This window comes from Antechinus flavipes, chromosome 3 (assembly GCF_016432865.1).
Source record: "Antechinus flavipes isolate AdamAnt ecotype Samford, QLD, Australia chromosome 3, AdamAnt_v2, whole genome shotgun sequence".
NCBI classification, from domain to species: domain Eukaryota; kingdom Metazoa; phylum Chordata; class Mammalia; order Dasyuromorphia; family Dasyuridae; genus Antechinus; species Antechinus flavipes.
The window spans coordinates 204,496,081-204,519,782 of record NC_067400.1 but is presented as its reverse complement, the minus strand read 5'-3'; the positions used below and the strand labels follow the sequence as shown (position 1 = coordinate 204,519,782).

Sequence of the window (23,702 nt, the reverse complement as noted above, 5' to 3'; positions counted from 1 at the left end):
TCAGAGTCACAGAGCTATTAAGTGTCTAAAAAGCCAGCTTCAAACTCAGAATGATGAGTTATCCTGACTCTAAGTCAAGCACTTTACACTAGGCCACCTAAGCTGTACCCTTACCACACCTAGCTCAGGAATGAGTAAATATAATTCTCTCCAATTCCTCAGGTGAGTGTCAGTCACAGATTTTAGGAGTGAATAAAATGAAGAAATTCTTTCCATCTCCTCTTTTGTATCATATCAAAATATGTTTGAAATTCAAATTTGCTATCAGTGTAAATGTAGGGTTGAAACCACCCCCATTTAATTCTGGTGACTTGTTAACTTTTTTTGATTGAATTAATCAGAAGTGGATAAGAACAAGGCCTATATACCTCCTTGAATCAATCATTCAAGTTAGTTTGTTAATTGACTGGGTCATGCTCTAAACAATTTGTATAAAAGAAGATACATCAATATCCAACAGAAAAGATATTCTCAAATTTTTGCATGTAAAAGAAAGTAAGGAGCAAAAGAAAGAGTAAACAATGGCAAATAAAGGAGATACTGTAAGATTTATTGATTTTTAAGCTGTCTTAAAGAGATTCATACTGAGGATAGTCCCAAGAAAAGGGTAGTTCTTTTCCCAAATTTTCCTGAATTCTATCTATCTATCCACAGTTCTCATAAAATAAGTTATCTTATCAATCAAATATTTCCAGGAAACTGAATTTTTGCCTCAATTACAAAGAGGCAGGATTTGAATTATCATTCTCCATTTTTTCACTGTCATTGAAAATAGGGAGAAAAAGCCCTAAAAGTAGTAGTTTTATATATATATATATATATATATATATATATATATATATATATATATAGTAGTCACATCCAATCCTTCATGATCCCATTTGGAGTTTTCTTGGCAGAAATATTGGAGTGGTTTGCCATTTTCTTCTTCAGCTCATTTTACATAAGGAAACCAAGGCAAACAGTTCAGATCCAATACTTTTACCTACTGTACCATCTACCTTGTCCAAGGCTGCAAAAAAAGTAATGATTGTTGATATATGTCTATTACCTCAGTTATCTAGGCAAGTTGATTCTGATAAATCTCTCAAGTTCCAGAGTTCTGAGTTTAAGTGGACTATCCCAATTCAGTATCCCAGAAATCTGGCATTTATATGATGAACCTCCAAGATGTCTAAGGAGGGATAAATCAACACTGGTAGGAAGGAGAATAAGCCAAATCTCCCACACCCAATAGTAGTGGGATCAGGTTCATCAGCAGCCTTTTTAAAAAACAGATTATTCTGGGTTACTTCTCAAAACAAAAAGATTTGAAATTAAGAGGACAGAGTTCAAATCTGGTTTCAGATACAACACTTCCTAGCTATGTGACCCTGGGCAAGTCACTTTACCCCAATTGCCTCAACAAATAATAATAATAATAAAATAAAATAAATTTTTTAAAAGATTGTTTTAAGCTTTTCAGCTCTCTGTGGAGTAGTTAGGCAACATAGTAGATAAAGCACTAAGGGAGGAGTTAGGAAAACTGACTCTTTTGAGTCCAAACAGACTCTTCTTGAGTGCAAATTCTCGGGTATGGACTAGCTGTGTGACTTTGGGCAAGTCACTTAAGCCTGTTTGCCTCAGTTTCCTCCCCTGTAAAATGATCTAGAAAAAGAAATAGCATCTAATATGTTTGCCAAGAAAACATGACTGAAATGACTTAACAATTTTTATCTCTGTCTTATTACAAATAAGTTGGGAATGAAGTTTGAAGAATGAATTTAGGTCATGGACAAGGTCTCAGAATTTCTTTTAGCATCAGTGAGATGAATTGATTCAATAATCTTTTGAAAAGCTAAAAAAAAAAAAAGAAAAAAAAAGAAAAAGAAAAAAAGATAGTTTTGCTTTACAGCAGGGATCGTTCTACTAATAGTAACTTCAAGACTTCACTTGGATCCCTATTTCTTGTGAAATTTAACCCATTACTGCATTTTACACAAGACTGTCTTTCATAAAAGTAAAATGAGTTTACATGACACTAAAAAAAAAAAAATCAAATTGAGTTTGCAGAGGTAAAATTGACACATCCTGGCAACAGCTTAAGTGATGGTAGTGGTAAGAGAGTGAGAAGTCAACCATAACTTCTGGGTTATGGATCTGAGGGATTGGGAGGATGTTGTTGCCCTCTACAGTAATAGGGAAGTAAGGATGAGGGAAGGATTTAGGAAGGAAAATGAGCTCTGTTTAAACATGGTGAATTTTAGATAGCTATTGGACATCCAGTTTGACATGTCTGAGAGGCAGTTGGAGATGTGAAATTGGAGGTCAAAAGAAAGATTAAGATAAGACAGGAAAATTTACGATATAGATAGTAACTAAATCCATGGCAGCTGATGAGATGGCCAAGTGAAATAGAATAGAGAGAGAATATAGGGACACCTGTTAGTCCTATTGCAAGGGTCCTCAAACTACGGCCCAAAGGCCAGATGCGGCAGCTGAGGACGTTTATCCCCCTCACCCAGGACTATGAAGTTTCTTTATGTAAAGGTCCACAAAACAAAGTTTTTGATTTCACTATAGTTTGGCCCTCCAACAGTCTGAAGGACAGTGAACTGGCCCCCTATTTAAAAAGTTTGGGGACCCTTGTATTAGAGGGCCTAATCTGGATCAGAATCCAGCAAAAGAGATGCAGAAAGAGTGGTCAGATAGGTAGGAGGAAAACCGGGGAAAAGTGTCCTGAAAACCTAGAAAAAAGAATAGCAAAAAAGGAAGAGTGATTGATAGTGTCAAAGTCAAAGAGAATGATGACTTAAAAAGGTATAATTGGTAAAAAGCCAATATGAGAAAGCTAAGGATGACATTTATTGATTTACAAATAGACTGAGCATCAAGTGTTATAGTATCTGAACAAAAATATTCAACTGGACTAAGTTTGTCATTACCAAAAAAGGGCCCCAATGTGAATATTTGACTATAGTATTTATACAATTGTCATCAGCAATTTTTGAAACCATTTTTCTCATTAGAGACTAATCATTTGTTGCACAATATCAAGTTAAGACCAAAATTAAATAATTTTAGAGGTGATTACTCAAGGAAATTGTCACTATAGAATCACATCGAATAAAATTAACAAGATTTAGAAATAAGTCTTTCTCAGAATTGTTAGTTTTTTTCTGATGATACTTGACTAGTCTCTCACCTCAGGCTAAATAGAACAAATCACAATCGATGTCTTCATTACACTTTAATTATATCATTCTTATTTAGATAAATAAGGCTGCTTCACCACATTCAACAGCACATCAATAGACTTTCCTTCATTAAAACTTAACATTAAAATTAACTCAACACTTTTAGGCTTTTATGACATTTGCTATTTCTTTGCTACTTTCAGAATCTTCTATCAATGCTGGATCCATGTAACTTTAATTTGGTGCCTCATCAGAGGAAAAAAATAGCAGTAAAAATAAAAATATTTATTTTATCCTATATTAAAATCAAATGTACTTTTCATTCTTATTAGATTGAAAACTTTTTTTCTTCTGCTAGAAAACATAAAAATAAGATGATAAGGACAGCTAGAAAATTAAGACTGACATGGCATTTTTTTAATATCACAAATACCATAAGTTATAATGTTTGATAATTTTGAATAGGAACTAGCAGAATATTCTCTAGTTGTCAACAGCACAAGCATTGTTCAACTGTTTAATCTACTCTCCCCCAATGAGATTATATGCTCTTAGAGATGAATTATCGTCTTAAAAACAGCATCATAGATTTAAAGCTAAAAGTTCCTTTGAGGTAATTTAATTCAATCTTTAAAAAAAAAAAAAAAAGACGAGGAAAACGAAACTTCAGGAGGGAAGCAACTTGCCTCAAAGTGTCTAAGTGGCAAAAATGAGATTTGAATTCTTAATCTTTGCCTTCAAATCTATCCTTCTCAGCACTGGCAATTTAGGAAATAATAGATTCAATCAAATTGCTTCCTTTAAATGAAAATACATTTAAGAGACAAATTGTAGATGAGAATCTCATAAATAAGATTGCCCGTGCTGATCTCTCTGACACCAAATCGCATCCTTAATTCTATCAGGAAAAAGAATCCATTGAGTTTATCTGGACTAATGTAAATTAATTTTTCACTTTTGAACTGGTGTTCTTCTCTGGCACTCTCTCTGTCTGTATGTCTCTCTCTCTATCTTGGTCTCTCTCTCTCTCTCTCTCTCCCCGCCCCTTCTCTCTCTTCCTTTATCTTTTTCTCTCTCTCTCTTAAATTCCTATATCACTCCTGGGCACTTACATGCTATTACATATTATAATATATGTATTATATATATATTTTTTTCAACATGTATATGTCTTACTTTAAGAATGGGATAAAAGATGGTCAGTAAAAGTGGCATATTGATGCCAAAGAGATGTAAAAATAACCCCAGAAAGGCTTCTCACAGTACTTGGATAGAACCTCTGTGTTGGATTTATGAGAAAACACGCACAGGAATTAATAATACTGAATGAGAAGATTGTCAACTATGGCAATTGATCTGTATCTATGGAGTTGTTGCCCATGGATTCAACAAAGTCCAAAAATTTCTATCTCTCTAGCAAGATTGTGTCTGTCTCTGAAGACGGGTATCTTTTTCTTATATTTCTCTATATAAGCCACTAACATAATGCTTCATCTCACAGCAAAGGCTCAGGAAATACTTGTTAACTTACTTCATCTCCCACCACTTTTTCATCCATTTCTCTTTGGGAATTTCACCCTTGAAAACCATCCATCTCCATTTCTCTAGCATGTAAGTAAAAGGCATTGTTCCAACAATGGTGAGGGCTTGCTTGAACAGGAAATTTATTTCTGTTTCTGAAAGTTAAAATAACAAAAAAAAATTAATAATAGATAGTAAGATATATAGGACTGCTTGCCATCTAGGGGAGGGGGTGGAGGGAGGGAGGGGAAAAATCGGAACAGAAGCGAGCGCAAGGGATAATGTTGTAAAAAAATTACCCTGGCATGGATTCTGTCAATATAAAATTATTATAAAATAAAATAAAATAAAAAATAATAGATAGTAAGGTGAGGGTATCAACTTATGCTTTGAACTAAAAATATCTTCTACCACAAATACTAATTACTCTTCAACACAAACTTTTCTTTCTATTGGATGATAAAATATCTTATGTAAAGTAATACAACCAATTCTTTATTATCTCTGATATAGAAGTTAGGCCCAATTTGATTATATAATTAATATAATTAGTTTCTACCCTCTCTCCCACTCCATTTTTCACCAGAACTAATAAAAATTTTAAATTGTGCAGCTGAAGAACTGTTGAGAGTATCTTAGCCAGCAAGGTCAAATCAATCATCAATACTTAGAAAATAATTCAGGTTACTCCCTGGAAAGTCAAATACTGAAGCAGAAGCTTAGACACTTTATCCACTAATAAGATAACAAAAAGAAAAACTGAAAATAAAAGAAAAGGGGACAACAAAGGATAGTGTAATAGATGTAATGAGCTTGTACAGATTTCAGAAAATAGTGAAAGATAGAAGAACTTGGCATGCTGTGGTCCATGGGGTCACAAAGAATCTGACAAAATGGAATGAGTAAGCAACAACAAAGTGAATATTATCCTGATCTTTTTTAAATTCTCCAGTGGAGGTACCAGTAAGAAAAGAAAGAAGAAAATGTTTATTAAGCACCTACTATGTAATAGGCATTGTCCTAAGTCCTTTCCTAATATTATATCATTTGATCTTCACAACTCTGGAAGGTAAATGCTATTAAGTGACTTGCTCAGGGTCACAAAACTAGTAAATATCTAAGGCTAGATTTAAACTCAGTTTTTCCTTAATCCAAGCTCAGCTCTTTATCCACTGAGCCAACTAGTAATAAAAACTATTTTATTACTAAGTCAGTCATACAGGAAAAGACAATGACTATTGTTGGAGGAGAAGTGGGAAAACTGGAACACTGATGCATTGTTAGATCCAACCATTCTGGAGAGCAGTGTGGAATTATGCTCAAAAAGTTATCAAACTGTGCATACCTTTTGATCCAGCAGTGTTATTATTGGGCTTATACCCCAAAGAAATATTAAAGAAGGGAAAGGGATCTGTATGTGCAAAAATGCTTGTGGCAGCCTTCTTTGTAGTGGCCAGAAACTGGAAAATGAATGGATGCCCATCAATTAGAGAATGGCTGGGTAATATTATTGTTCTGTAAGAAATGACCACCAGGATGATTTCAGAGAGGCCTGGAGAGACTTACATGAACTGATGCTAAGTGAAATGAGAAGAACCAGGAGATCATTATACACGGCAACAACAATACTATATGATGATCAATTCTTTTTTTTTTAATAACTTTTTATTGATGAACCCATGCCAGGGTAATTTTTTACAGCATTATCCCTTTCATTCACTTCTGTTCCGATTTTTCCCCTCGAACAGTTTTCTTGTTGCACAGGGAGAATTGAATTCAGAAGGTATAAATAACCTGGGAAGAAAAACAAAAATGCAAGCAGTTTATATTTATTTCTCAGTGTTCTTTCTTTGGGTATAGCTGCTTCTGTCCATATGATGATCAATTCTGATGGAAGTGGATATCTTCAACAATGAAAGGATCCAATTCAGTTCCAATTGATCAGTGATGAACAGAACCAGCTACACCCAGCAAAAGAACACTGGAAAATGAATGAGAACTGCTTGCATTTTTATTTTTCCTCCCAGGTTATTTTTACCTTTCTAAATCTGATTTTTCTTGTGCAGCAAGAGAACTATATAAATATGTACACATATATTGTATTTAAGATATACTTTAACATGTTTAACATGTATGAGACTGCCTGCCATCTGGGGAGAGGCTGGAAGGAAGGAAAGGAAAAGTTGGAAAAGAAGTGATTGCAAGGGTCAATGTTGAAAAATTACCCATGCATATGTTCTAGCAATAAAAAGCTATAATAATAAAAAAAAAAAAGTCAATCATAGCATTGTAGGTCTTATAGGACTCTTAGAGATCTTTTGAATAACCTCTTTTCTTAGCCTACTTAGACAATCACTCCCTGAACAATCAAGGACTGACCTTAATTTCTTTTTTTTTTAATAAAAAAAATTTGAAATAGTATTTTATTTTTCCAAATACATGCAAAGATAGTTTTGAACATTCATTTTTGCAAAACCTTGTGTTGGAAATTTTTCTTCCTCTTTCCACCCTCTCCCATCCAAGATAAGTTAAACCATGTGCAATTGTTCTAAAGATATTTCCATATTCATCATGCTATGCAAGAAAAATCAGATCAAAAGGGGAAAAAAAACAGAAGAAAGGAAAAAAAAAAAACAAGAAAACAAACAACAAAAAGGTGAAAATTCTATGCTTTGATCCATATTCAGTTCTCATAGTCTTCTTTCTGGATAGAAATGGCTCTCTCCAATCACAAGTTTATTGGAATTTCCTTTAATCACTGTATTGTTGAAAAGAGCCAAGTCCATCACAATTGATTGTCACATAATATTGTTGTTACTGTGTTCAATGTTCTTGGGCTGACTTTCATTTCTATTAAGCCTCTTTCTGGTAACAGGTCCCAAATGCTTTCATCTTAAAACACCCCTGTATATATTATCCCTATTCCCTCATTGTCACATGGCTTGACTAACTAATATCATGTAGTATAGCACCTCTCACCTCCCAAGGGATGAAAGTGGAGTTTTCTGGCTCCCAGATGAATGATTTAATTACTAGATAATGCTCTCTTCCCTATTTTAGTGAAATGTATTATTATTCACAATATCTGCAAGAATCAAAGATCTCAAATATAGTGGAAAAGGGGCAATGTCACAAAGAGAAAAAAGGTCTTTCTTTGCTTGAATCTCAAATCTTCCTCTCTCTCTTACTAACTATAAACTATACACTAACTATAGGATTTATACCTGGAAGAAGATTGAAATCCATGAAGTTCAAATCTTTAATTTACTGTTGAGAAAACCGTAGCCATAGAGGTTCAATATACAACCTAAAATCATGCAGACAGTAAATCAAAGAGCCAAGCATTCTCTGACTACAAATCTAATAATACTCTCATTATTTTACAATGTATGAAAAACACTTGCAAAGTTGCTATAAAAATGTTAGATATTACTGCTACTACTACTAAATCATTCTGCTTATTAAATCATACTGCTTCTTGTTAAGCTTCATTTTGCATATTATCTAAAAAAAAGTAACAAAACAAAACAAAATCTCACAAGAGCTGCTATGAGGATCAAATGAGAATATATGTGAAAGAAGAATTATTTAAATGTCAAGTAGGATTAAAATAAATCATTGTTTCTAAGGTTGATAATAAATGGTCAGATGCTGGAATAGCATCAATGAAATGACAGTAAAACTTGTTTAAGAGTATGATTACTCATTACTCTTTTTCCATTGACACATTTCATAGGAGTATCTGAAATTATCATTATTAGCCCACCACCAAGGGGATATATATGTGCTTGGAATATTTGGAAGTGTATTTCTTTGTTTGCTTGTTGTTATTTTGTTTGTCTTTTGCAGTCTCCATTAAAGAATTATGCTAATCAAACTATAATTGCATCTTCAGGTGCCCCTTGTGAACTTTCTGAATATTAAGCACTTTTCTTCTTCTTCTTCTTCTTCTTCTTCTTCTTCTTCTTTTTTTTTTTTGCTGAGGCAATTGGAGTTAAGTGACTTGCCCCAGGTCACACAGGGTTATGGGTCGGAGGCCAGATTTGAATTCAAGTCCTCCTGACTTCAGGTCTGGTGCTCCATTCACTGCACCACCTAGCTTTAAGCACTTTTCAAATATTACCTTATTTAATCTTCACAACAACCCTGGGGAAGTAGGTGCTATTATTAACCCCATTTTCAAGTTGAGGAGACTAAGGCAAACAGAGGCTAAGTGGGATGGTTGATCCAGGTAAGGGATTAATAGTAGAAGGCATCTAAGGAAACTAACCCATTCCCTCCATCATAATCAAAAGTGGCTTCCTAATCAAAATACTGGCTTCCTTAGCACAGCACTCACTAACAGAACTAAAGTTTGTTCCCGTAATAGTTAAAGTTGGGGCAGCTAGGTGGTGCAATTGAGAAGAGAGAGACAGACAGAGGGAGAGAAAAAGAGGGGCAGTCTCCCAAACATAGAACTGCATCCCATGTACCCATTTTTCTTCAATGAAACTGAAATTAAACTTCCTGCCCAAACCTTTCTTCTTCTTTGAACATTGTCCTTCCTTTCCCAGCCAGGAGACTTATGCTATCCATCAGAACTACAGTTCCCAGAAGTCTATACAGCTAGATTCAAGAAACCTCCTCCTGCCTGCAGTCAGTGCAGTGTACTCAAAACCTGCTTACATAAATTTAAAAATAATCTACTCTGGGCTCTACCACTAGCTAACTGTATGATCATAGGCAAATCACATCTCAAGGTCTCAGTTTTCTTATCTATAATATGAGAAGTTAGATGAGGTAACCTCTAATGTTACCTTCCAGCTATATGAATTCTTTAACTAGATGATATCTGAGGTCTCTTGTAGCCTAACTTGATGGAATTATTCCATTATTTCTTTTGTTATTTGGGGACAAGAGTTACAATATCAGGAAAAGAAAAGGAAGACATTTTAAAAACAATGAAAGTCTTTCCAAGAAAAATGTCATTATATCCATTTTAAAACCTCTTTCTTTTGAACTCTAGCAGATGAGTCGTTATAGATGTTTTATATTGTTGTCTTGGATACAGGGTTCTCCCCATCACTGGGAAGAAGCAAAAAAAAAAAAAAAAAAAAAAGTGAAAATTTACCATAATCCTCCTGAAAAGTCGGTGGTAAGAGACCAAGGGCTTGTAAATGTGTAGGGGTGGCTGCTGAGAGGGACATGATTTCTCCAACTGCCTCATGGAACCCTTCATTGGCCCCATTTCTCAGCAGAAAAGGTTGCAAAGCATAAGCCATGTCATACTGGATGTGACCCATTTCATGATGAGCAGTTAGAAAGTCATCCATTGTCACTTTTGTGCACATCTTAATCCTATAATTTAATGAAGAATAAAAAAAAATTTTAATTAGTCACACAATGTCTATACCATCTAATCTAGAGATTTCATTGCTTAGCCATATACTTCTAAGAACTTCAAAAATACAAAGTTCCTATATATATCAAAGTATTTATAGCAGCGGTTTTTGTATAGCAAAGAAATAGAAACAAATCAGATACCCATCAATTGGGGATGGGCTCAACAGTCATACATAAATAAAGTAAAATACTATTATGTCATAAGATACAACTTATGACTCCAAGCCTATACATACTTACTTTCTCTGCCTCCAAAGAATATTACGTCTTTCCACCATTCTCTCAACCAGTGGGCTGATAAAACTAGACTCATTCTCCCAACTAAAAGCTTTGAAAAAATATGAGCAATAAATACCAATACCTGAAATCCCCTTTTCCCAAATCCCAAGCTGTAGGATGGCAAACCACTTTTCTGCCATCGCTAGGCTCCGTGAGCATTGAATTCTTCCAGAAACCCTCGGTCATGTTAAAGAGGCCAACAGATATAAAGAATTTCTCAGCTTCCTCAAATATCCTTTTTGCATTCCAATTCTAAAAGGTTTAAGAACATAAAGTTAGTATATAGAGAGTTTAGAAAAAGTTGCTAAAGCCACCTATGGTTTAAAGGGGGATATGAGGGTACCTGAGGCTTTACCTGATCTTGTGGCATGTGGGATAATATAGACTTTGGAACTTTGGGGAGGGAGTAGGATGGGGTAGAGAGAAACCACAGCTGGGCTCTATCAATTTTGATAACTCTGTCTATAGGATTTGAAGTCACAGTAATGGGCTTTGTCTACTGTAGAGTGATCATTGATCTGAATAAATATCTAAGAGTAACCTTAAGTCACAAAGAAAAGTTATATTCTCATATTTTGCTTTGTTTTTTCCCATTGTCCTCTCTCTGGGTGAGGATTATGCTAAGTAGATAATAGTAAAGTGACTATGACACAGTAGATAAAGAGCTGACCTTGAAACTACAAAGATCAAGCCCCACCTCTGATACATATTGGCTTTTTGACCTTTGTCAAGTCAATAAACCTCTCAGTGTCAAGAGCACTAAGACTACAGACTATATACAAGATGCAGAAGTGCTGATCTCAATTAATAGGGGGAATATTTTTTATCTGGGATTTTCCAAAATGAATTAAATTATAGATCTAGTCACTATTCTTAAATAATGATTAGGATTAAAAATCGCTAATATCTCAAAGGACTACTAATTTGATATTCTCCTTAGATGGTCCCATATCACCTTCACTATTACTGTTTGCTATATAATCAACCTATAATAAATGATTGTGCAGATGGAGCTATTCACTCCAAAGACAAGTTTCCTGGCTTTAAGTTCATATAAATTAGACATTAATAACTATCTAAAATTGTCCAAGTGGTAGTCTCATTTTCTACCCTACTAATGACTGTTACACAATTATTAACCTCTGATAATATCAATGTCAAACAATCAGTTGAAACTATCTTCTTTGGAAAATATGAGGAAAACTGAAATTGAATGACGTGAAACAAGGATCAATACTGTACCTATTTTTCAAGGCCCTCAAGGCCAATGATTCTGAAAGGCAAGTCAATACTATCTCATCCTCAAGATCAGTGATTCTGAGAGCCAAAATATCAATACTATCACCCTAATTTTCCAAAGGAAAAATGCTACATCAGGGAAAACTTGGTTTTAGAAATCTCTACACATTTTTGTACAGCTTTGCATATCAATGACTAGAATAAGACAGGTAGGAGAGGATAAAAAAAAAAAAAAAAGATGAAGCTAAAAAATTTGCAAAAATTGTGTTCAAGCTACCTGATCCTTCATGGCTTGAGTCACATCAATGTTTGGTTTTTCTGAATAGGGCACTGTCAATGAATATAGATTTGTCCAGAATCTGCCCCACATGTCACCTGTAATAAAGAAAAACCCAACAAAGCATATAAGAAAGGCAAGAGAAAATAATCACCATTTCTAAGTAATGTTTGAAGTGAAAGGGTTCATGACATTCTAGGCCTTGTTATGGCTTTTAAAAATTTCACTTTTGGGGCAGCTAGGTGACGTAGTGGATAGAGCACCAGTCCTGAATTCAGGTCGACCTGAGTTCAAATCTGGTCTGAGACACTTAACACTTCCTAGTTGTGTGACTCTGGGAAAGTCACTTAACCCCAATTGCCTCAGGAAAAAAAAAATTTTTTTTTTTCTACTTTCTTCACCTGTCCATTCACCTTTATTACTCTTTATTCTTTCTTTATATTTTTTTTCTGCTATCCATAAAACCATCAAAACAGTTAAAATAAATTTAAAACAACCAAAATTATATGGAAATAGGGGAATGAATCTGTTCAGGTTTCCAATTAACTATTAGGCCCATTTCAACCCAATGCAATTTATGTTATGGGGAGAAAGATTTTTACTCAGAGCTTCTACTGTTCCATCATCCCTTGACCAAACAAAACTCATTAAATGAAGTCTTTTTTAAGAGGAATATTTCTTTCTTTCTTTTACTTTCTATGTGTAGTTCTTTGCACATAGTAGACAATAATATATAGCCCACTATTGTACTGTATGGTTGTTGTCCAAGACTAGTTCAGCTAAATCCTGAAAGGCTCATGAAGAGGTTGACTTCAGGGTATTGATTTTTTTAAGCCAAAGAAAATCTGAATGACCATCTTCTTTGTCACATTCTACTCCCTCCCCAAAGTAATCAGTATCAATGGAGAAAGTGCTTAGGCCTACAAAATTGCAGACTGGTGTACTGAAAAACTATTCTTTGTCACATTCTACTCCCTCCCCAAAGTAATCAGTATCAATGGAGAAAGTGCTTAGGCCTACAAAATTGCAGACTGGTGTACTGAAAAACTACTGGCTCATAATTATTAATGATACCAAATAAGAACTCAAGTTTCACAACATAGCTTGGAGGATTTTGCACTAGAATGCTGGTAAGAAACTCTTTTGCCTTCATGAGGGATAAAGATAACAAGAAAGCTTTGGAGATAGAGGCATTTTTCATTACTGCTTCTAAGATATATATATATATATATATGGTTTCAGATAAGATTCTCTTTAGTAGGAAAAAAAGAGATCCTTTTGCTGGTGTGTAGGGGAAATAACACATCAACTTGTTCCTGATTTTTAGCATGCATCCCTAGAGACTTCAGGGGAATTTCTCCCTGGAAAATGGGACCTCTGTCTAACTGTCTGTCTCTCATTCCCACAGGAGATGTTCATTAACTAAGTATATTTCTATTGTATTCTAATTTATGTAACTAATTTCTGTTTCCTATTTGCTTGGATAAATGAATTTATTCACTGGTTCACTATTTGAACCCAGGTCTTCCTGATTTTCAAGACAACTATTTACAAACTGCAAAACTTACTGAGTGGACAGTAGAGCAAACCAGATTAAAATGTATTTGGAAATTGTTTAACAAAATCAATAAAAATTCTGTTTAACACAAGATAATGTTAACTATAGTTTTCTAAGTCCCCAGTAATCTCTTTCTGAGCTTAAAACCACTGAACCATATTTAGATAATACTGTTAACTATTATCATCATCACCATTTTAGATTATGAAGAAATGCTTTTAAGGTGAAGTGGCTTGTCCACACTTACAATATTATGTGTCTGAAAACTAGAATTTAAACTCATATCTCCTAACTACAACCCAAGTTATTTCTACTATTCCATACTGAATAACTCTTCTCTGCCTTAGATTGTAAACATCAAGAGGGAAGGGCCAATTCCTCTTCCAACAGAGAACAGGATTACTGAAAAGGAAATATTCCTGCTGCTCCTAAGTCTCCCACCTCTGCATATTCCATCCCCCCCCCAACTTCTTCCATGCCTGAATTAAATGACAGGATGAAGGTCAATAATATAGTACAGTGAATTCTGGAACATAGTCTCATCTACTCTTTGAACTGATAGAGCAGTCTATGGGTATTTATGCCTGGGGAACCAATACTCAGAATAGGGCTAATAATTGGATACTACTGACAGCCTTAGACATTTTGAATAATTCTCACCCAAGTGCTTAAAATGAGGCATAACAGATAGTTTCTGGACCAAAAAAAAAAAAAAAAAAAAAGCATTCCCTTGAGTGGAAGAGAGCACCCATCCTTTGTATTAGAAGCAGTAGGATTCTGGTAACTGAACTCAAGGTTGGTGATGAGGATTCTCATGAAACTAATATTAACAGAAGATTGTGATGAGTAATATTGTGTTTATACTGAGCAGGGAAATAGGGAGAATAAGTTTAATTATTGAATAGTTCTCAATCTGGCTGTACCTCCAGCCAGACAACTAGAACTTTGGAAGATTTTGATCTATTCTTTGCTTGTAAGAACAGAAAACTCCTATGTTGATGGGGTTTTAGAAGGAGGGGGAAGGAACAGGGTGTTCCTTTCACCTTGCAACTGTATTGAAAGAAACAAGCCTCTCTTGCTGGGTATCTCACTTTAGCTACCTAGTAAATGTTTGAAGCCAGATTTGAATTCAAGATGAAGTCCCTGACTTTCTAGCTGTGAGACCCTGAACAAATCATTTAATCCTGTTTGCCTCAGTTCCTCATCTATAAGATGATGTGGAGAAGGAAATGGTAAATCACTCCAGTATTTCTGACCACAAATGAGGTCATGGAGGACAGGACTGAAAAATGACAGAAGAGGGCAGCAGAGAACAACACCTGAAGCTTGAATTGTAAATTGATGGCGGGAGCTTCTGATCATTCCTTAACTATAGGAATTCTCAGACTTGAGTCTTACAGAGTTGGAACAGGGTTGCCTAAGTCAAGGCTTCTAGCTTTTGTAGCTCTTATTCATTTAATCAAACTTTCTTTTTTGCAACATCGTGAACTAAGGGCTTAAGGGATGCAAGAGAGTTGTTTCTTTTTTAACTTTAGTAGGTGAGGGGATGGGTGTCAAAAGTGCAAAAAATCTCTAGATTGGCTCACTCCCATTGAATGTAAGGTCTTTGAGGTCTATTTCATTTTGGCATCTCTAGTTCTTTACTTAATGTCTGGCTTGCCATAAAAAAATACTTAAGGATTGGCTGATTGATGAGAGGCTTTGATCCAAGGGTTCCAGATACAGAACAAAACTATTTCTATTGGCTTCCTCTGAGAAAGGGGTATTTTGTGGGGGATGCATTTTGAATTGTGGTTTCCTTCTAGTACTAAATCCTTTTTGGTCATGGAATTGATCAAAGCTTTTTATCTCAGTCCTGAGATGTATAACTAGTAACTTTGCGATATGCCTTCACAAAATCCAAGTTGGGGACAAACCTGTAGAATAAAAGCCCTCAAATTATCTTTTAAAGACCAATTAAATGGGGAAAGTTTAATTTAGGAGAAAGGGGATTACATGAGACTCTGGGAAACAAGGATGCTGCTCTGGAGGAATGGCTTCCTCTTTTAATTAATTATGCCAGTAATTAGATGCTAGAGGCTTAGGAAATGCAATCAGTCCCTCTAAATTTCAACTCCCTCATTAAGGCTCTGTTTGTCCCTGTGCCCAAAAGCAACAAACATCACATTATTAATTTAAATAAATAGTAAAAAGATGGTAGACTGCTCTTTATTACCTAGCAAATGTGCAGGAAGACCCCCAGTTTCACTAATTAGAGGCCCATAGATGGTCATCATCCTTTTCCGCACATAGGCATGTAGTTGGTCATATAACTCTTTTATCTGGAAAAAAAAATATGCAGGATAACAAATATACGGCACTTCATCCTCTCCTCCCATATCTCTAATTCCAGAAACTAGAGCTTTGTCATATACTATTAGTGTATAAGGAAAATTTTTCTCCCACTCAGAGAAATGTGGAGAAACCAAAGATATTTCCTCTATTCCTTTTACTTTATTTTTTAGAAAGCAAGTCATTCCACCCCAGGCTTAGATTTATGGATTTATACCCAGAACTCTTCTGAAGGAATATATAATTTTTAAGATGTTGACTAATTTTATTTTTGATAATCCAGAATGAGCTAGTCGCAAAGCTTAAGCAAGCAATGAACACTTCTGGGATTCCATTTTCTCATTTCTAAAAAGAGGGGGTTGGACAAGACAATGTGAGCTGCCTGAAAGGGAAAATTTGGAGAGAAGTCCAGGAGTTAGAATGTTAAGGAAAGGAAAATATTGAAAATTGTTTATAGGAACTTCCCTATAAGTTCATATATATACATATATATTTTTTTCTCTTATATATATATATATATAAGGCCAAAAATAAAAAGAGTAAGGGTTGGGGATGGGAAGGAAATACCATTGGAAGAAAAGGCCAAAAGACTGTTCCAATAACTTTGCTATTCGTTTTTTCAGTTGCTGTTTGAGAACAGAAGAGAAAGATAGCAGAGATTATTTACTGGTGGGTACTTCTATACTTTTTTCTCATCTGCAGAAGTTGATAAAATTCTGAAAGAATTATGCTAGATAACCTCAGATCCCCAGTTATAAAATTCTATGAGCCAGAGGACACTTAGAAAAAAACTGGGAAATGTGGAAAGGAAAAGGAATTCCATTGGACATTATGACATTGCTCTAATTAATCATCCATCAGCCTCTGTATATGGTCCCATTTTACAAGTCAGGAGTGAATTAAATGATATCTTTGAACTGTTTGCTACCTGGGAATAGGTCTTTTCCACATCTTGACTCAGCTGAGAACGAGGATAGGCAAATTCACTTGATTCTTCAACTTCATAATCTCCTCTCCAATAATCCCCATAGTCTTCATAGTCTTTGAAAGCAAAAGAAAACATTAATTCAACAAATGAAATACTGAATGCAAATTGAAAAGCTGAAGTATGGTATTTAGAAGATTAACCTTGTGATAAAGAGGACTTCGGTTTAAATATTGCTTCTGACATTCATAATCTCTCAGTGATCCAAGCAACTCTCTGACTATAAGTTATGGATGAATTGCTAATTTGCATCAGTGGATGGAGTTTCCATTAGGAGAGCTTATATGAATTGCCCAAGATCTTAGAACTAATAAATGTCTGAGGTAGAATTTTAACTCAAGTCTTCTTGATTTTATGATTAGCACTCCATCCACTGATTCATTCAACTACCTTTAAATGATAATATTAACAGAAATAGTGATGTTTCAAAGAAAGCTAGCATCTAGGAAAGATGAGTTCATTTTAAGTTGCGTATATCACTGATATATGTAGGTGGAGATATCCAGTAGCCATAGGAAAAGTAAAATTGAAACTGATGGTAGAAATAACTAGCATAGGTAATAGAATGCCAAACAAACAAACAAAAATATGACTAAAAGACAAAGCAAAGGGAGGCTTCTGAACTTAGGAGCAAAAAATGCTAAAGCACAGAAGGTTGAAAAGAGAAGAGATATGTTAAAGAAGGAAAGGATTTTTTCTCTGTGAATAGATAGCTGATGATTCGACCTTGGGCAAATCAGCAATCACTTAATGAGCATTTATTAAACACTTATATGTTATGAGTTCAAATGTTGGAGTTCTTGTTCTTCTCAAAGCACAGCCGATTTAGAGGCTTAGAGCCCTTCGGATGTCTCCAAATCCAAAGGTTCTGTCCTTCAGCCTCTGCCTCTGCTTTCTTCAGCCTCCAACCAACACAGAAATGGAATGTCTCTCTTGACTCCTTCTGGGGAGCCCAGCCACCAACTACAGTGGTGTGAGATGAAGATGAATCTGGTTGTCCACTGAACTCTCCACTCGTAGCTGTATCCTCTGAAAACCCTTCGTCTGCCACCAGAGTCGCTCCTCTCGAGTCCAGCTGAGCTCTCTTCTGCGACCAGCCAGCCAAGAAGAAAAATGTATTCTGCCATAGATCCCTCGTCGCTGGCCTTTTATCTGACTCTTCTGAGAGAATGGGATTATGGGTTTTCTCCCATAGTGCTCTCTGGCCCAACGAGCTTCAAGGGAGGTGTGGACTCCCTTGAAGTTAGAAAGTGTACTTTGTGAAGCTAGCATACTTGTGGACTCCAATGAGTAAAGGTGTGAACACAAGCCTTGTATTAATTAGTTCTACTTAGTACCTTGTTTCAGGTTCTGCCCAAAACATCTTCTTGTAAGATTAGATCAACTCTAATTAGTTAGCAGTTAGTAAGGATTCCAACACTTATACTGTTCAAAGCATAGTGATAAGTGCTGAGAATACAAATACAAACAAAAAGAAAGATGGTGCCTGCCTTGGAAACATTTGCATTCTAATTGAAACACATAAAAGAAAGCTCAAAGGTGGACTAGGAGATATATCCAGTTAGAGGAGCATGATAAAAGAATCCAGAGTGCAGCCTGGTGAGAAATAAAGATGGGCCAGGTGCCCTCTTTACTTAACTTTTTCAGGACTATTCCGTCACCTATAAAATAAAGGGATTTTGGACAAGACTGGCAGTGTCAAAATCTGATAGAAATGGATATCTGAAGACTTCAGATTGATTTTGAAAACCACAAATTAACATTATCTATGTCACATTTTATTTTTATTTTTGTTAAACATTTCCCAATTACATTTTGAACCGATTCGGGGTTATTCAGGGTTCTGTCAATCACTGGCCATAAGTTTGATATCTCTGAACACAGGGATTTTCCAATTCAAAGAATCTATACTTTTCTGAGATCCAAATCTACTTCCAATGTCTTCTGAGAACCTCTACATATTCAAAGTTACTAAATGCTTAATTAAGTAAGGGTCAGGTATGAAAAAACAAATTAATCTCACTTCACAACTCCTAAAACTCAAAAGATTGGAGAATGCAAATTTGCAATTGTGATGGTCTTAGCCTTTTTTTAAGATCATCTTCCCCAGCTATCATCAGCCAGCAGAAAACTTTAAATACAAGTGACTGTTTTACTCTTTGGTTAGATATTGGAAAGGTCCCTGATTTTAATTTGTGAAAAATATAGTAAAGCATAAGCTTACCATTTCCTTTGGCCAGTTCATTTTTTAAATCCACATATTCTTCATATAATGGCCTCATTTCTTTGCCAACTTTAGATCTCCAGCCTTCCCAAGCCCATAGCCTTTCATAATAATTACTGCTTTCTTCCATAATTTTGTCCAAACCTATTACCGCAAAACAGATGAAAATGGATATGTATTTCTGAACTTAGCTTAAATGTTAATAACATCTTTTAAGGCATTAAATAATATTCCTAGAAGTCATTAATGAAGGAAAAACAGAAATTTCAGTTCTTGAAAAGTAAATAAAAATTAATGGACAAATTCTTCTAGATTCTTACAGGTAGGCCAAAATGTTATAATTATTTTTTAAAAAATCACTACAAGTTTAGTTATACTGATGTTCAATGCTAACTTAATAGAACTTTTAAAGAAACAAGTCCTTTTTCTTCTAAATAGATGATTCAACACTGCAAAAAGTCACAAGTTATATTATGAAATCAATTAACATTTAGTACCACTATGAACCAGCCATTATGCTGGGCATTGGAGATAAAAAGACAAAAACTAAATAGTGTTGGTCCTCAAGAAGCTTGCTTTCTATTTGGGGAAATAATACATTTACATATAAGCATATGCAAAATGAATACAAGGTAATTGGGTGGCAGTTATAGTTATGAGTTTGAAGAATTAAGCTTTGTGGAGAAATTGGGATTCTAAAATATGGAGATGAGGCAGGCATGGGGGACAACAAAAACCTGTGAGAAAGTATGATGGGGAGATGGAGGGATGACTCATGTGAGGAGGCATGAAGCTGAGTGACATACACTAAGAATAAAGAAGGGAAATGGAGATGGATTAAATAGGTATTTATCCCTAAGATATGATTGCATTTCAAAACCCAAGATAAATTATCACTTGGAAAACTTGGAAATGAATAGAAACACAAAGAGTACCTGGTTCAAGCAATAAACATTCCTGAGGATTTTGAGGGTTACAGACAGTTCCAGTGCTGTAGAGAGTGCTCATCGTATTCAAGATTGTGTTCAGCTATAATCAAAATATTACATTATTAGGAAAATCACAACTGAAAATCAATCCAAGATAATTAAGATTAACATTCTGGTCTTCCATCTAATAATGGAATGACTTCACACACACATACACTCACATGCACACAACACACACACACACACACACACACACACACATTATTTATACACAACTAGGCAGAACAGTGTAGAGAGCTTTGGGCCTGGAGTTGAGGATTGAAGTCAAATCCAACCTCAGACAGTTACTAGCTATGTGGTTCTGAGCACACAGCTTAATCTGTGACTTAGTTTCCTCATCTGTAAAATAAAGTAAAATAACAGTAGCTACACCTCACAAGGAGGTTTATAAGGATCAGATAGTATAACATATGCAGTGTTTTGCATATCTTCAAAGAGTCATACATAGATTCCGAATATTTTTATTTTGATAATGAGGCATCCTAGTATGGTACATAGAGCATTATGTCTGGAGGAGGTATAGTATGATTCAAATTTTGCTTCAATTATTTTTTAATTGTGTGAGCTTGAAGACATTTGGAATCTCAGTTTCCCTCCTGGTAAAATGAAGATAAAAATAATACTTACTTTACAGAGTTGTTATAAGGGTCAAATGAGAAAACATAGTAATATCTACAACATTCTATTTATCTCAATATACTCAACTCATTATTAGTTGAGCCCTTGATAAAGGGAATGATCAATGGTCCAGGTAATATGTAAAATGTTTCTGCCGTCAAATATACAGATTTGTATTAAAAAACTAAGCAGTTATAATGAATGTTATTATGCAGTATGGGCTTCTGTGTATGTGCATATGTATGGAGAATAATATTTATTATGACATATAGTATATATAATATATATTAGCTGTATTTAACTCTAATCAAAAGATGCTTCATTTTAGAGACTATAGAGATCTATATTCTTATCAAACAAACTAATTTGAGAAAGTATCTGTGTAACAAAGAGAAAATACTTCCTGGAGGTGAGAACTTGAGATAGAAAGACTAGAAATGGCTTATTTTTCCTGTCTTTCCTCCAGATTGCCTGCATCATCACCACTAATTCTTCCTGAAAAGATTTAGTACAAACAATAGAACTTTAATTTATTTCCAAAATATCCAATAAAATATCTAATAAAAACAGAAATATTTTTCCTGCTTCTCCAGTTCTACTACTAAAGGTAGTCCAAGGTCTAGACGTAATGGTTTTTTTAGGGATCCTTTTCTCCCAAGGTATTATCTCTAACACCCACAAGGAAGTTGGAAAATACTACTGCTCAATGGTAGAAATACAGATTGTAGTCAGCTCTGTTTAACTAAGAGCACACATGTGGATTTAAATGATCTGGACCCAAGATTCCATTTACTAGCTATGCTACCACTAGCAAATTCTTTAATATCTCTGAGCCTCAACTTCCACATCTGTCAAATGGGGATGATGCTACTTGTGTCAGAATTACTGTAAAGAGCATGTTCTTCTAAACTGTGAAGCCTTGTGTAAATATAGTTTATTAATATAATATGGTAACAGATTCAGAGGTGAATGAAATTATGTAGTTATTTCCAGCTCTTCATGACCCCATTCCAAGTTTTCCTGGCAAAGATACTGGAGTGGTTTTGCCATTTACTTCTCTAGCTCATTTTACAAATAAAGAAACAAATAGGGATAAGTGACTTGCCCAGGGTCTTACAGCTAGTGTTTAAAGAGATTTTAATTCAGGAAGAGGAGTCTTCTTGACTCCATGCTCAGCACTCTGTGCACTATGTCGCCACCTACCTGTCCCAGATTAGTCTCTAGTCTCACTAATCTATTCTGCCCTAGGAGTTAGCAACAGGGTCTGGACACAATTTCCCCATAGTCTCAGGTTTACAAATTTAGCACCAGAAGGGATATTAGATGGCATCTAGTCCAACTCATTCATTTTACAAATGAGGAAACCAAAGCCCAACGAATTTATAGCACTTCTGCATATAGATACAGAGCATAAATGAATAATAGGATCCAAATGTAGGTGCTTTGACTCCAAATGTCAAGTTGTTATTTATTCCCACAACTTATTTTGACTTTTGTTACTCATTTTTTTTAAATCCATAATTTTTTGGTGTCAGCATTTTCTCCAAAAAAGGACACAATCCCTTCATGTCCATGAGTTGCTATAACAAAAACATTTCATTATTTGGTGACTGATTTCTGTTGATGAGTTTTGCTGAAGTCTTCTAAGCTGGTTTCTCAGAGACAAACATATATCCATCCAGGAAGAATCTGGCTCAACTCTTAAAAAGGAGTTGTTTCATTTTTTTGTATCCCCAGTAACTTGGTACATAAATGCTAGGATAGGTATTTAATATATATTTGGGTCTATGCCATGATGATACATTAAAGTAAGACAATTGTTGTAAATATTATTAAAGGTTTGGGAGAAAATCTTTGATAATGTAGAACAAAGTGGTAGCAATAGAAAATCTCTTACACACATAGAGGCTAAAGCCAGTTAACATACTTTATTTAAACCCTGGGAGAAACCAAAATTTTTGGAGGAAAGATCATCAATGAATATCAGGTAAACTTGAATTGATAAGCACATTGATTTTTTTTTTTTTTTAATTCTTGGTCATTTTGTTTTTCACTACTGTTAAGTTTCTAGGAGCTTTTTTGCAGTCCTGTATGCAGCAAAGCTGGAATCAATCAGTTGTCTAGCTGATATTTGTGGGCTGCCCAGGGGTTTCAGAGGAATGGGACACCCTATTTTTTTTGGAGGCAATTGGGGTTAAGTGACTTGCCCAGAGTCACATAACCAGGAAGTGTTAAGTGTCTGAGGCTAGATCTGAACTCAAATCCTCCTGATTTTAGGGCTGGTGCTTTATCTACTACATCAGCTATATGCTCCAGGACACCCTATTTTATAAGGTCATATTCAACATCTTCATTACTTGCAATACATATTTCAAAATCATGAAATGCATGAATGTAGTGGGTCTGAAAGTGGGCCAAGTCAGGAAGACTTCAAATGCAGCCTTAGACATTTCTGTGTGACCCTGGACAACTCATTCAGCTCTTTGCCTCAGTTTCCTGATTTGCAAAATGAGTTGGAGAAGGAAATGGCAAACTACTCCAGTACCTTTGCCAAGAAAAAGGGTAATAAAGAATCAGACAATACCAAAAAATGACTAAATAACAACATTTTAGTTCTAATGACCAACACATTAGCTTTTGCCAACTTACCCGTGCACTCTTCTCAGCTGACAACACTGCAGCTCCTTTCTGCTGGAGAGACTTAAGCTGAAGTCTGATAGGATACGCGAAAATTTCATTTAGTGGATATTCTCTGGATAAGTTGGACTGGACAGTATAAAATGCAGACCAATTGGCTGCTGCTTCATTCTATTAAAAAAAAAAAAAAGAGGTCAGAATCACTGAACTACTTTAGCCAATGTGAACCCAGGGATATAGTGATACAAACAATTGAGAGAATGTTCCTTGAAGAGAATCTCATTTTTCCCAAAATGGCCAAAGTCTCTTCTTTGTTCTGGGTCAGACCTCAAAGCTAGGGTTTATCTCTGAATTTTTTGGGATCAAATGTCCTCATCTTTACTCTTAGTCACTATCCATCCTGCTGCTATTATTGCTGCTGCTTCACCTTCCAAATCAGACCATCAGAGACTACTAAGAAGATGCTAAGTCAGTTGGAGCCCCTTG

The 23,702-nt window shown here is 35.2% G+C and overlaps 1 protein-coding gene across 2 annotated transcripts in view; it reads right to left on the bottom strand.

The window, feature by feature from the left end:
- ACE2 (angiotensin converting enzyme 2) overlaps positions 1 to 23,702 on the bottom strand; it is a 73,354-nt gene that overhangs the window by 13,693 nt on the left and 35,959 nt on the right. For both annotated transcript variants that reach the window (XM_051984467.1, XM_051984466.1), the window contains exons 4-12: positions 23,229 to 23,387; positions 19,908 to 20,001; positions 18,973 to 19,116; positions 16,692 to 16,804; positions 15,648 to 15,753; positions 11,875 to 11,972; positions 10,441 to 10,610; positions 9,808 to 10,034; positions 4,708 to 4,852 (exon numbers count right to left, since the gene is read on the bottom strand). In XM_051984467.1, the coding sequence (XP_051840427.1) occupies positions 4,708 to 4,852; positions 9,808 to 10,034; positions 10,441 to 10,610; positions 11,875 to 11,972; positions 15,648 to 15,753; positions 16,692 to 16,804; positions 18,973 to 19,116; positions 19,908 to 20,001; positions 23,229 to 23,387 (1,256 nt within the window). The remainder of the gene's footprint in view (positions 1 to 4,707; positions 4,853 to 9,807; positions 10,035 to 10,440; positions 10,611 to 11,874; positions 11,973 to 15,647; positions 15,754 to 16,691; positions 16,805 to 18,972; positions 19,117 to 19,907; positions 20,002 to 23,228; positions 23,388 to 23,702) is intronic.